This window comes from Lampetra planeri, chromosome 11 (genome assembly GCF_965212315.1).
Source record: "Lampetra planeri chromosome 11, kcLamPlan1.2.h2, whole genome shotgun sequence".
NCBI classification, from domain to species: domain Eukaryota; kingdom Metazoa; phylum Chordata; class Hyperoartia; order Petromyzontiformes; family Petromyzontidae; genus Lampetra; species Lampetra planeri.
Window position 1 is genome coordinate 10,933,525 of NC_136117.1, and position 14,004 is coordinate 10,947,528.

Consider the following 14,004-nt stretch of genomic DNA (forward strand, 5'->3'; position numbering starts at 1 on the left):
ATTTGACCATACCTAACCATGCCGGTGAGTGTGGGTTGGTAAATGCGGGGAGCCATAGACTTTGGAGCATAGAATCACAGTGCAGGACTGTACAATGGATTATCCTACACTGCCCTCTACTGCCCCATACACAGCCCCAAAGCAGAGCTGCCTATGTCAATATGTCACTCTCACTTGATACAGCTATCGTGCTGTGACGGTTCCACCTGAAGACGGAATCTTGTGTTGCCTCCGAAACGTCGTGATTTTTATTTTATTTTTATTTTACTTTTATGAATTAAAATGTTTTACCTACGTGACTTTACCAAAAAAACCTAAGAATATGTCAATATGACCTGCAGAGTGGTCACCCATCCAAGCACGGTATCCCGATACGATGAGAGGTCGGCATTCTGGATGATTTTGTAGGTCGGCATAGGTAGGCAGGCATTCATCACGTGTTTTAAAATATTTTTTTACAAGTTGAAAACAAGAGGTTAGGTAGGAGATTTAAAAAAAGCAGCACATGGGGTTCTAACTTTTCTTTGAAAAATAACAGGGAGATGGTAAGGCGCATGTTATTGAAGTGCTGATGTGGTAATGTTGCGTAATATATATACCCGCTCCCTATGCGATCTGGAAAAGCACAGGCTGATCCAACACCGCCATCAAAACATCGGTGAAATGGGTCATTCACTGCCGACGCGTCACCGGAGTACGTGCCGAACGTGCCAATTTTACAGCCCTGCCGTCAGATAAGCGGCGTTTGTTTACACGTCATAAAGGTATCAAATTTATTGGTATCAAATTGATAATTCTCATAGACGACGTTTAAAAAAACTAAATTAATAATTTGGAAACGTAGTCAAAGAGTCTTCCTTGATTGTGTTCATTTAGCGGAGGCTCGTGTTACGGGGCCATGCGCACGGGACTTGAATGGGTCCAATTGTGAGGCTCGCGATGCAGTTTTGGCGAGAAGGCTTGGCTTTCGCGAAGAGGTCAACCCGCCGAGTCTGTTTGTGCAGCGCATTTGAATTTGGAACAGGCGGCCGTTTGTGTCCACTTGGTGTGTAATGGGTAAGCATTCTGTCAATTGGATTGGACTTATTTTTAAATGCATTTCCACATTTTGTGTTTTGATTTTCAAGCTCAGGGTAAAATGTAAATAGGGGTATAGGTGCAGCCCTGCAACTGCATGTTTGTGCCACTGCTGGCGGAAGGGATTCCACTCGAGGGAACGTTTCTCGAACACGAACTCTTATAAATACTCTACCACGCTGGCCAGCTGCCTCGGAAGAGGTGGTAATACCGACGCTTTGCCCCACCACGCACGTGCGACATGCACTTCTACGGATTTGTCGACTACCCCGTGTTTACGCGAGCTACGCTTACACCGAGTGGCTCGGGGCCAGGGACCGCAGTGAAAGAAACCATAATGTAAAACGCAGATCCTATTTTGTAAATGCCTTCAGTGTTTCCTCTGGCTGTCTCGCGTGAGTTTTACGCTTCACTCATGAGAAACAAGACTTTTAAAGTCAAAGTTTACGGTCAAGCATGTCGCCATAGCACTTCAGTGACATCAACACGATATTACGCCCATACGTTTGAGTGCGTCAGTGTGCAATCGTGCCGTGTTTTTTACGTCTTTCTACTGATGAACAGCAATTCAAATTTCGATTTAAAGCTTTCGTGACTGCAGGGATTCATCTTCTTGGTTCTTTCGGTAAAGTCACGTAGAAGTGAAGTAATAAAATAAAAAAAAGAATAATAAAATAATTCTCACGACGTTTTGGTGGTGTTCATTCAGACGCTGTCTCCCCGACAGACCTGGTCTTCACATGAGGACGGCTGCTTGCGTTGTGGTCGAAACGTCGTGAGAATTGTATTTTATTGTGTTTTATTTTTATTATTTTATTACTTCCCTTCTACGTGACTTTACCGAAAGAACCAAGAAGAGCAATTCAAATTGTTTGGCGGACAGCCCAGGGGCACGCAGCTTTCAATAAATATAATTAAAATCGCGATTGTTAAGCACAGCCCCCAAAAACGCCAAGTGACCTCCAACAAGCAGCGGCAATGAAGGTATCCTCATCTTGTTTCTTCTTCCGTATGGCAGGACGAAAGAGCAATAGTTTTGAAGGGTGTTTATCGTTGCATTTTTTTTAAAAGGTATAACATACGTAAGAGTTAATACATTTCTTGAAATGAGCAAGGTCACAATAAGAGTTTGTGAATAGAGATGACGCAAGGGAATTCCAAAGGGGAGCAGCGTGAGAGTGTATCTATCTGTGTACAACAGCAGTTCTTAACCTGGGGTGCGAGATGCCCGTTCTGGGGGTGCGAGACATGGCCAGATTTATTTAGAAGGTAAATCATCGAAACACAAATTAAGCGCGGGCACGTAAGTACAAATTGCTTTGTTTTATCAAACCTATATATTTATATATATTAAAAAAAAATTACGATTGAGAACCAAAGGGGGGGGGTGCAAGGCTGCGCAGTAAAGGTTAAAAACCACTGATCTACAAGATAAGCCAAATAGAGTTTCACTCTGGGCTTTGACTTCCCCTCAAACTAGAATCATCGGCGCTCGTGTGCGGTAGTGGGGGGGGGGGGCGGCATGCATCGTTGTCGTGATGTCGTTCCGTTGCAGGCCTGGGCCTCTCCTCCATGGTGATCGTCTTCTTCTGCAACACCTACTACATCCTGGTGCTCACCTGGGGCCTGTACTACTTCATCCACTGCTTCGCCACCACGCTGCCCTGGGCCACCTGCGGCAACGCCTGGAACACGGCGACGTGCAGCGAGGGGGCGGGCCACTGCCTGCTGCTGAACGGCACGAACGGAACGACCAACCAGAGCGAGTGCATGAACCAGGGGGCCTTGACCTCCCCCGTCGTCGAGTTTTGGGAGTAAGTCTTTTGACCTCTTTCCGTCCGTTTTGCCGTCTCGCTTGGGTGTGCAGCCGTGTTATGTATTTTTTCGTGTTTTTCGTCTGCTGTTTTATTACTATTTTGTTCACTGCATGATCCTAAACATGGCATCGGCATATATTTTGCGAGTAATTCATTCACGTGCATTGAAACATGATGAAATAGTTATATACCCAGTAAAACGAAAAACATAATAATTGTTTGTCAATAATGACAATAACAGTGTACAAGGTCTTCGTCAACCAAACTTCTCAAGTTCGTAAAGGGAGGACCCAGGACTGGTTCAGATATTACCCACCACTGACATTAGCCATGGTGAGCAATCAAACTCGTTAGATTCATAGGGTGGTGCGCAAACCACTGCGCCACCCCTCCACTCATCTTCTTGGTTCTTTCGGTAAAGTCACGTAGAAGGGAAGTAATAAAAGAATACAAATAAAACATAAAATAATATAATAAAATATTTTATTATGTTTTATTTTTATTATTTTATTACTGCCCTTCTACGTGACTTTACCGAAAGAACCAAGAAGATGAATCCCTGCAGTCACGAAAGCTTTAAATCGAAACACCCCTCCACTGTTCATCATTATATTTGGTTATCACAGTCTCCATCTTCGGTCAATAATCTTTGTCATTCAATTGTTGTCACCCTCAAAGTGTGGTCTCCCACCCAAGCGAGTGTCAACGCATGCTCTAATCGTAGAGAACCACGGCTTGTGCTTGCTGTGCAGTCAGAGCAGCCTCCCATAGAGTGCCTAAGCTGAGAGGCTCAGCCCGGAATAAACACCGATGGGATTGGCGCTCCTGCGGTGAACGGTTCCACGGAGCGTGCATGTCCCTGCTGCACTCCTGAGTGGGTGCTAGAGGTCTCTGAGCCATTTTAATCTCTTTCGCCTAACCCTCTTATTCTACGCGGTCACCGCGTTTAATCTCGTCCATCATTACCACCACCATCATCATCTGCCATTATCAATCCACTGTTGTATGAAGGCCTCCCAAAGGCTCTTGACATCTTTCACGATCCTGCGATGCAATCATCTACCAAGCACCTCGCACGTGAGCTGATTTCCATCACTCCATCTGCTCAGTGGGATCGAAGTCTCAGAACGTTCCATTCCTTGACTGCCCCCCCCCCCCTATTATTCTTGACCTTTGGCCATCTGCCCATCTTGCGGCGTGACCTGCCCAAGCGCACTTTCACTGTCGTCGCCGTCATCTTCATCAATGTTAAACTTACAAAGCGCGAACATTTGCTGTTGCAGGTCTCGACACCAGGCTAAAAAATGTTCCACAGGACTAGTGTGTCCTAATGGACACTGAGAATACACAGAGAACATATATAGAATAGAGGAACCCAGAAAGTCAATGTTCCTGCTGGTCTAGCGCTGTGGTTCCTCTCTGTACACAAATGGCTGCCGTGCTGAGCCCTACATCACAGGCCTCCCCCATGTGGTGTCAATTCATCGGAGCCAAAACAAATTGGTCAATGGGCATGTTTGACACGTTCATGTGTGGTCACTGTGCATGAGCAAGTGCACGTACAGGAAAGCACGTGTGCATTCCTGCATTAATCTAAACATGAATCACCGATTAAGACACCCAGGAGAGTTGTAGGACAATGTTTTTTTGATTAAGCAATTCCTGACCCATTTACAGGAAGCGGAGGCAGCCTATCGCTGCTCCTTGCCGCTGTGTGGGATCCGTGTAATCAGTGCAGTAAATTCCAACGCGGCCGGAGATGAAAAACCACAAGGCGTCATTTGTCTTAATTTTTACCGATGTCAGGCAGGGTACAAGACGTACAATAAGTCCGTGAACACATTCTGAAGGACATTGCTCTGTTGAAAAACATCCCATTGTCTTGAAGGTGACAATGCAGTAAATGTGTATGGAAGTGCACAGCTTGGCAACCTGTGTAACTCCCGGGCATGGGAGGACCCTGGTAATGAGGCTTGGGAAAACTGGCCCTCGCGGTCAGAGTTGGAACATACTCTTAGGTTTTTTCGGTAAAGTCACGTAGGAAAATAATAATAATAAAATAATAATTTAAAATAACTCGATTAAATAACGACGTTTCGGAGGCAACACAAGTCTCCGTCTTCAGGTGGGACCGTCACAGCCAATTGATACAGTAAATTTGGCTGTTATTTTCATTTATTATTATTTTATTATTATTTTTTTTTACCTACGTGTCTTTACCGAAAAAACCCAAGAGTATGAATCCTTGTAGTCACGAAAGCTTCAAATCTAGAATTAAGAGTTGGAACATTTCGTGTCTTCGAAGGCTCACCGCCCATCAAGTCTCACTTCATACTCGACGTCAAGCGACAGGAAACCTGGAACATGCTGAACGTTGAACGCGCCGTGGCCCTGTAGCGTCGAGGGTGGGGCGGGGGGCGGTGCTGGAGGTTTATTTAGTGTCCTCTTCTGAATTCTTGCACCCACCATTTGCAGCTCTGGTAATTACTGATCTCCTGTTTAATTTGACATACAGGCTGTCTGCAACAGCTAGAGGGGCCTGGACAAAATTTCATAAAAGTATAAACTATAAAAAAATTCAACTATTTTATTTTAGCAGGTAAGGCCCACTGAGCTATATAGCTGTTTTTCAGAAGCGACCTGGCCACAAATGGTAGCTCAACAGAGTGGCTTATCACGTGGACATTTATAGCAGCCAAAATACTCTGAATTAGTCGAATCAAGAGGTTGATGGAGCGTTGCAGCCTTTCCTCACGTGGACACGAAGGAGAGTGAGAGCCACAGCAGCAGAATGCACCGTAGACAAAAAGCAGATCGTATCGTTGCTCATTATGCTTACAGTTTAACGTTTGCTTAATGTTTCGTTTTAACATTGACTGTGTCGGGGCCCCTCCTCCCCATCCCCGAGTTTGTATGCCTCCCCCCCCTTTAAAAAAGGTCACGCGTACAGGGCTGGCCGCTACGTGTGCGGCGTGCCGCTGCAATCGATGGAGCGATCGCGTTCCCTCGAGTCTCGCGCCGACGTCGTTAGCCGTGCCTCCGCCGGCGCGCTGGAATAGTGGTGGGGGGGGAGGGGTGAGGGGGTGGTGGTTGAGGGAGTGGAGGGAGGAGAAGTGGTGGAATTCATTCCCTGTCATTTACAGCTGCTTATATGAGGGAAGGTCAAAAGGTTTTCGGGAATTGAGGTACCGTGCCAAAAATAAAACGGCGCTAATGTATAATGCCAGGCTTAATGGGGAGTCCCGTGTGGTAACTGCTGCGACGAGGGCCGAAGGTGTGAGCGCGGCTTGTCCGCAAGGGTCACTTCCCTCCTTTTCTCTCGCCTTTTTAATCCTGAACCTCGTTCTCTACGGCACCGTCGTGGCACGAGGCGGAGGCGTTTCAGTTTGCAGCTCGGCAGCGATAGCGGTGCATCAAGCCCACCCTGTGGCAGATTGACGGCCACGGAAGATGATGTCACAGAACTGCTCCCGAATTCGCTTAAATAGATCACATTTTTCCACAAGAGGGGTGTCCACATTTTCAATATTCCCTGCAAATACTGCTAGTCGCGTGTCAATCAACCTGAAATTTGTACGGCTCGGAACCGGATTTTGTTTTCCCGGTGAAACTTTTTTTCAAATTTGTACGTGCGTTTAAAATCAGTTTCTCTAAACTCTTTGCGGCGCCCCTCGTAGGCCATTACGTACCGGCAATGGAAGTAACCGGACGTGCGTGTGTGGCCGTGAACACTCTCAGTTTTCTACTTGCCATAAACGGGCCTGTTTTCCTGCATCGTTATTCACTTCTGTGAGGTGGTTTTGCCGCAGCCTTGCGGAGGCTGACGGTGATGTCACGCCAAGGCGTAAAGTGGGGGGGGGGGGGTGGCGTTTCAGGGTCCTTCTTGAGGGGACATTAAGGATCACGGCCATGCGCTGCTGCTAAATTTCCCAGATGATAGCCGGCGGGAAAAAAAATCAACACTAGTGCACAAACACCATTAGGCGTAATGTAATCAAGGTGGTGTAGAGGCATCGATCAGAACCGCAGCTGAACCCATTGCGTGATTGCTGAACAGGGTGGGCTGACGTTACCAAGTGAGTGATAAAAGTGTCTATCGAGGGCTAGGGCTAGTGGTGGCTCGCATGGGCTAGTCGCGTCTATTTAGAGTTAATAGCATTCAACATGAGCGAAGAGTGTCTAGCAATAGCCGGATGTAGCAGTCTCTAGCAAGGGTTAGTAGCACCAAGTGAGAGAGAGAGAGCTAATAGCATCTAGTGAGGGCAAGAATTAATTGCATTTGGCATGGGGTAGTAGTGTCTCGTGAGGGCCAATGGCAGTCTATGTTTTAGATGTTTTTTTAAACATATTTTGGAAGAAATGTATTGTCTTCGTTTCCATGAACTCCTAAATCGCTTTTTGTTCGGTTCCGTCGGATCTCGGCTAATCTCCCCCCGTACTGTATGTTCCCGAAGACTGGGGCAGAACCATTTACCTCCTTGCACCGGAGCTCGTCTGTACGCCCGCCTGAGCGATCGGTGCGAGCGACAAAACACGGTTAAGTCAGCCGTTGCTGGCCGAGAGGGGCTAATGTATGCGTGTCGGTAGGGATGTCGTAGAAACAGTATCGATTTGCTTTCCGTGGAAAGGAAGGCCCATCCTTGACGCACGCCGCTTGCGCTTCTCTCAGGCGCAAGGTCTTGCGGATCTCCAACGGGCTCGGCGACGCGGGCTCCGTGTCCTGGGAGCTCCTGCTGTGCCTCGTCACCGTTTGGCTTCTCGTGTACTTCTGCGTGTGGAAGGGCGTCAAGTCCACGGGAAAGGTGACTCGCTCGCGAGAGAGTTGTTGCATGCTGTCCTGCTGCATCGAATGCCTTGGAGGGCTGTTAAAAAAAAGAGAGAGAGAGAAAGAGAGAACGAGAGATAAAAAAGAGAGAGAAAAGAAAAAATACTGTTTTTTTTGTCTTGTGTGTTGTATTTTTTTGTTTTTGTATTTTTAAGCTCTGAGCAGTGGGCCAGTCACGTAGCGGATTGGAATCCGTGTAACATGGCTGACTCCTGCTCACGCGCTCAACTTTGAGACGGACTTCCTCCGCTTTCGGCTTGCGTTTAATTGTTGAGGTGCTGCATCTACATCCTGTATGCTTTAGTAACTGCAACGCTATTGGATATCACACGATGCCTCTTGTGTGTACCGTTGATCCTGTGGGGTGGGCGGGGGGGGGAGGGCCTGGTGGGGCTGGGGGGGGTCAAAAACACTTAGTGGTTGCTCATCGGCTGTGCTTTTACACGAGTGCTCATCATAGGGTTGCTTACGGGGGTGCCTTGTGCCACACACAGCCTCTGCTTTGCACGGCATCTAGCTCCTTTTGAGGATTCTAGCATTAATGTTCTTTCTGCACTCAAGACGTAACCCTCTTCTCCCCCCCCCCCACCCCCCTTCACTCACACACTCACACACACGCAATCAACACGCTTGTCACATACGTCTAGGGGGCTATCACCATGCTGCCTGCTGTCAGTTAAAACTACGTGGGATCACAGTCCGTGTTTGATAATGGGACCAGGTTTTTTAGGGTCACTACCACTTCGAAAATATTATCAGGGCCACCTATCCCGGTTGTAATTCCACCACCATGAGATCTTGGGCTGGCATACAGTGGTTAATACTGGTATTGGGTTAATGCCTAAAGCACCTCCTAAGTACGCTGCCATGTAGGTCACCACAATGTCCCCCCCCCCCCCGCCATTTGAATGCGTCGCCACGACCGTGAAGCAGTTCACGACGATAAATGACATTGCAGACAAAAGCCAATGGGTCGTCTTTGGCTTGGCTAACGGGTAGCTTGGCTTTCCAACACCCCCGTGTGCTGTACTAGTAACGAATTGGCACATTCCGTTTACGTGACGGGTTTAACGACACATTTATATTTTTACGCGATCTAAACCCCCCCCATAAAAACAACTGTATTATGGATGATATTGGTTGCGTAGGCCTACGTGTTAAACTGGGCGGCTCTTGTCGGTCGATTTAAACTCTGCAAAAGGTGCCTTCGTTTGCAGCGACCGCGTTTGCTCAAGACTCTGCCGCGCGTGCCGCGGTGCGGTTGGTTGCCGCGGGCCCCCCCCCCCCCCGAATTAGAACAGATGAGTTCTCTACGTTCCACTCTGAACCCCCCCCCCCCCAATATTAGCGGCCATACCCCATGGGCCTCCCAACAAAAGCACACCTAATAAGATCACGATGGGCATCCATTTCATTGCAAAAAAACTAAAATCATCAGAAATGTTACCAACTCCCATCAGCGTTTCTGCGCGTCAATAATAATAATAACCTGACGTTTAAGTGAATTTACTGCATGCTGTTAAGTACAGAGCACATATCTATATCATTACAAAGTCTGTGGTAGTATTTAAAAAAATGTTATTTTACACTGGTATTTAGAAATATGGATTACTTTAATTTTTAATTTGTAAAATGCTGTCAAGACTGTGTGTGCATTAGTGCACTCCTGGGGATACATCTAATGTAGTGAAAATCTCGCTTGAGATGCACAGCAAGGATCGGAGTTGCGTAACTCGGTGCTCTCGCTTGCAGGTTGTCTATTTCACCGCGACCTTCCCATACCTGGTTCTCATCATCCTCTTCATCAATGGGATGACGCTCCCAGGATCCTATGATGGCATTATGTATTACCTAAAACCCGACTGGAGCAAGCTCGGGCAGCCACAGGTGAGCATCATCATCACCATCACCACCACTGTTGTCATCATTTTTCGTGGCCATCACAAATCATTGACAGCACATACTCTTCACGGCTATACTAATAGGGGTTTTCCCCTTTTTTCTGGCAACAAAACTGACACCTTTTGCAAGGAATCATGTTTACATTAACCACAATACTTGCAGTCAAATGCAAACAAAAAACAATACTCTGATAATGTATGCATTGTCCTTGAAACTGATTGGTCCACACCAGAGACAGCTTTCTTTAGAGCCTAGTTTCATATGGTGTTCGACCAGATGACGCCAAAAGGCGTACTGGCAAAGGAGGTCCCATGATGTAGCTGCTCACCCCGAGCTCTCATTACTCTGATAGTGCGTTGTCTTTGAACTGTGCAAAAGGTGTAAATTTTGTTGCCAGAAAAAAAGGGGAAAAACCCTATTAGTATATTTTGGTACTGGCAAAGGAGGTCCCATGATCTTTACGGCTAGTTAATGCCACAGCGATTTGGCTGTTAACCTGCGTACAGGTTTTCAGGAGCGTCTCATTGAAGAGAGATGGGCTGTGGTAATTAGTGTTGTACCCATGATTAGTCCAATGGTCGATGCACACATCGCCGTCATAAATGGAAAATTATGGACAGGGCACGGTGCGACTGTGGCCATGCAACCCAAGCTATGGATCGTATTGGAAAACCGCTGCAGGCTGCTCTCTGTCAACAGAGGAGTAGCAGAACTCCACAAAGCCTCCTGAATCCCTTTCGTGGCTAACAGAGCTCGACATTGGCATCTAGCTCTTGGGCATATTGCCATTGGCATGACCGGGAATAGAGAACAGCTCCGTGCCCTCCACGGTATCATTTTAACGAAACCCTACAAGTGCCGTCAGGACAGCACTTTGTAATATGCTCTGCTTGTCTTCATTGAACACAAAAACTACTTCACACTTATTGGACTCAACCGTCCTACGCACAAAAATAACAAGCTTCAATAATGATTGTGTTGATGTGAAGTTCATGTAAATTCTTGATTGAAATTGATGCGGTGTTTAGACTTGCAGCGATTTGGGAGGTCAATGAATATGTATCGAGGAAACAGTGGGCTGTGGCTCATGGAAGTAATTGAATTGGAAAAATAAATTCACCACCACTAAATAAAGTAACGACTGCAGATTGTATTATTGGTTCTTTCTATGTGACTTTACCGAAAGAACCAAGAATATGAATCCCTGCAGTCACGAAAGCTTTAAATCAAAATTTGACTGCAGATGAATGGAATAAAACATCACTTTGGAATAATATAACTGCAATGTAAAATGGAACAATACACTGCCATTAAATCTAATAGCACAGCATTTGAAATTAAATAAAAACGCGTTGTGTTATTTTCGTGACTGTGTGGGTGTAAGTGTTATTCCATGTTTGTGACTGCCACTTTCCATCGTGGCTAGCCGGGGCAACAGGCCAATGCACCCATGCACGAAAGAAAACAGGTGTCTATGGCTGACTCACTAATACTTTAAGCCCTGCATCTGACTAATCTGACCTTTTCATAATTAAAATATTCAGGTTTGCATGCACACGAGGTTTCCATGTAGACTATAAATGCATCACGCAGCAGTTTACAGATGACGGAGTACTAGAGTGTTGTGTACTGTACTCCTGTCGTGTTTTTGTATTGTTTGTTGTTGTTGTAAATCTCTGACCCGCCCCTACTGAACAGTTGTCAAAACGAGCTTCATATGTCATCGGATTTCCTCCAGTATAAATACAGATTCTGATTCTGAAGTGCCTTAACATTTGCAATGAATCACTGCTGTCAGAAACAGTAACCTAATTTTGAATGGAATTACATAAATGTTTAGTTATCAGTTATTTTGTGTTAAAAAAGTAATCTAAAGTGATGAAATTCACACGAGTACGTCACTGGACAGGTATTAATACAACTTTTGGGTATCTGCACAAAGTAAAGCATTGCAAATATAATGCAATGCCACACTCCATCATCGCTCAGTTGCCCTAACTAAAAAAGACAAAGCTTCACCATATAGCCTTAACAGACTGTAGGGGCAAATGCTGTTAGCGAGCACCTACACAATCGCCCTAACTAACGTACACACACACAGACATTGTAAGTGGGGACATAATAAAGGAAGGAAGTGAGGGATGGAGGCACCCCAAGTGTGGGCCATGACCCCTTGACCTCAACATGAGCACTGTATGCGAGGGTCAGTCAAAACAGTTTGGAGGTTGGAATCTGAATGGTACTCACAGACGCGTAGCTATTTTACTATTCGACTTAAAATAATAATATACAGCCCCTTTCGCCATTACACTGCTGGATGAAGGCCATGCCACGCTGTGTCATTTCATTGGGGTTGTTTGACCATACTTCCCCACGCTGGTCAATGTGAGTTGGGGAAGGAGGCAATCTTAGCCATGGCCGGGAGTGGCACTACGGGTCGCTGGTTTTACAGCGCAATGCGTCCGCCATTGTGCTACCTCTTTCCTCGCTCCCTGTTTTCTTTATTACTGTGTTTAAAATACCACAGTTAACCCCCCCCGCCCCCAACATAAGTAAACTCAATGCATTAATGTATAATACTCGTAGTGTTCAAAATAGGCGTAAATAAATTAATAGGGTTTTGTTCTCATAACCTTGCGATCATCGTGTTGTTATCTTCAAGGCCAAAATAAACCAAGTCCACGCTGCGCGCGCTTTTTATGCAACCGCGTCGACAACTTTCGATAATCCATTCTCGAAACGTTTCGACTGGCACCTTTGTGCCCAACCGCACTTGCAGCAAGCGAATTCGCGTAAACCCCATGATTTTCAGTACTGCAACATCGTTGTCCGTGTGTTTTTTTTTTGGTGTGCTGACACTCGCTCACAAACGCCCGTTGCGTGACCCGTGTAGGTATGGATAGACGCGGGCACTCAGATATTCTTTTCGTACGCCATCGGTCTGGGCGCGCTGTCCGCCCTCGGCAGCTACAACCGCTTCAACAACAACTGCTATAGGTGAGCGAGCGACTGCGCTAACCACAGCTTGCCCGCCGCGACGATTGGCCGAAGCCCCGATTGCCTGACGCAACATTGTGTTCCTGCACTCACAACATAGCACGTCTGCTTATTTACGCGTCTGCTTATTTCAATGTTAATTTACAAATAAATCCGTAATTTTACTATAATTTGTTTACTAGGTGGTTTCAAATTACTGCGCCGCCAATGATAATCACTTTCTGGTATTTTGGGGCGTTTGCACTCCACTCTTGGAATCCTAAAGGTGCCTTGGTCTGACTTTTTAAAAACTTGTTTGAAAAAAAAGGCCCGTTCAACACTAAGCATCATGAAGGTGCCTTAGTGTAACTCTCTTTCGCCTTGGGCCTCAACAATGAACACTAGGGGCCTTATTTTCACACTTTATCCTAAGAAATGTAAGAGTACTGTTGTCTAGAAATGTTTGCATTTTTTAATCGTGTGTAGAATGTGTGTGTGTGTGTGTGTTGACTGCTCATGTCGACATACGCTTCTCATTTATATAAATAACCTAAACATTAAATTATACAAAGGAAACCGTTAGAATCATTATTAACATCTGTTGATTTATTTTGGTGACAGACGCAACCTATGTAGATTTATTCTTTTGCTATTAATTATCCTCTTTAGAGGTAATGAAACAAATTTGAAGGAGTGCTTACTTGCTTTTTTCATTGTGCAGTGCTACATTGAAGAGAAATGCTTCCAATTTGTTAGAGGTTAATTATGAAAACAATCAACTGCAATGAGTTAACTTACTAGTTTTCCTTTGAAGTTATCCATTGTCCCATTAGTTACATTTCTGAAGAGTGCTTCAAGAGCTTTACAACGGTAACTTGAAAAACAAAAAAATCCATTGTGCTTCTCGGTCTTGCCCGAGCAGCCCTTTTGTGTGCTACCTGATTCCTGTGCCCGCATGACACTAATGAAGTGACCACGATAAGTAAGAACGATGCCAGCGTGTTGGAAGAATGGCCTGAGCACCCGACGCACCACACAGACACACATCCGCAGCACCAGACAGAGCGAGTGCTCCGGAGAGCTCTCTTGAAACTCTTCCACCGCGCCAGCGATTTGCCCTGGGGCCTAGCCCAGCCAGCCCGGCGCACGAGACACCGCGTTGTTTCTTCACACCGCAAAAACCAAGCCGTGCCCGCCGCTGACGTTACACGCAACGAACGAGTCGAGGCGCGTGTAGACGATGCGGCGATGCCGTATCCTCACGGTACGCCGACTGACAATCGCGCACGATGATCGCATCATTAGCCCCCCGCGGCCCTGGCCCTTCTTTGACCTCCAAGACAGAATCCGATTTCTCGAGGAGGGCCAGTGGACCGCAGCTGAGTTCCGGCTCGGCATGGCGAATAT

The 14,004-nt window shown here is 46.2% G+C and overlaps 1 protein-coding gene across 1 annotated transcript in view; it reads left to right on the plus strand.

The window, feature by feature from the left end:
• The window catches only part of LOC144721308 (sodium- and chloride-dependent creatine transporter 1-like), a 39,513-nt gene that overhangs the window by 12,626 nt on the left and 12,883 nt on the right, over positions 1–14,004 (plus strand). Inside the window, exons 3-6 of the mRNA XM_078598834.1 lie at positions 2,633–2,891; positions 7,564–7,696; positions 9,472–9,606; positions 12,515–12,618. Of these exons, the coding sequence (XP_078454960.1) occupies positions 2,633–2,891; positions 7,564–7,696; positions 9,472–9,606; positions 12,515–12,618 (631 nt within the window). The remainder of the gene's footprint in view (positions 1–2,632; positions 2,892–7,563; positions 7,697–9,471; positions 9,607–12,514; positions 12,619–14,004) is intronic.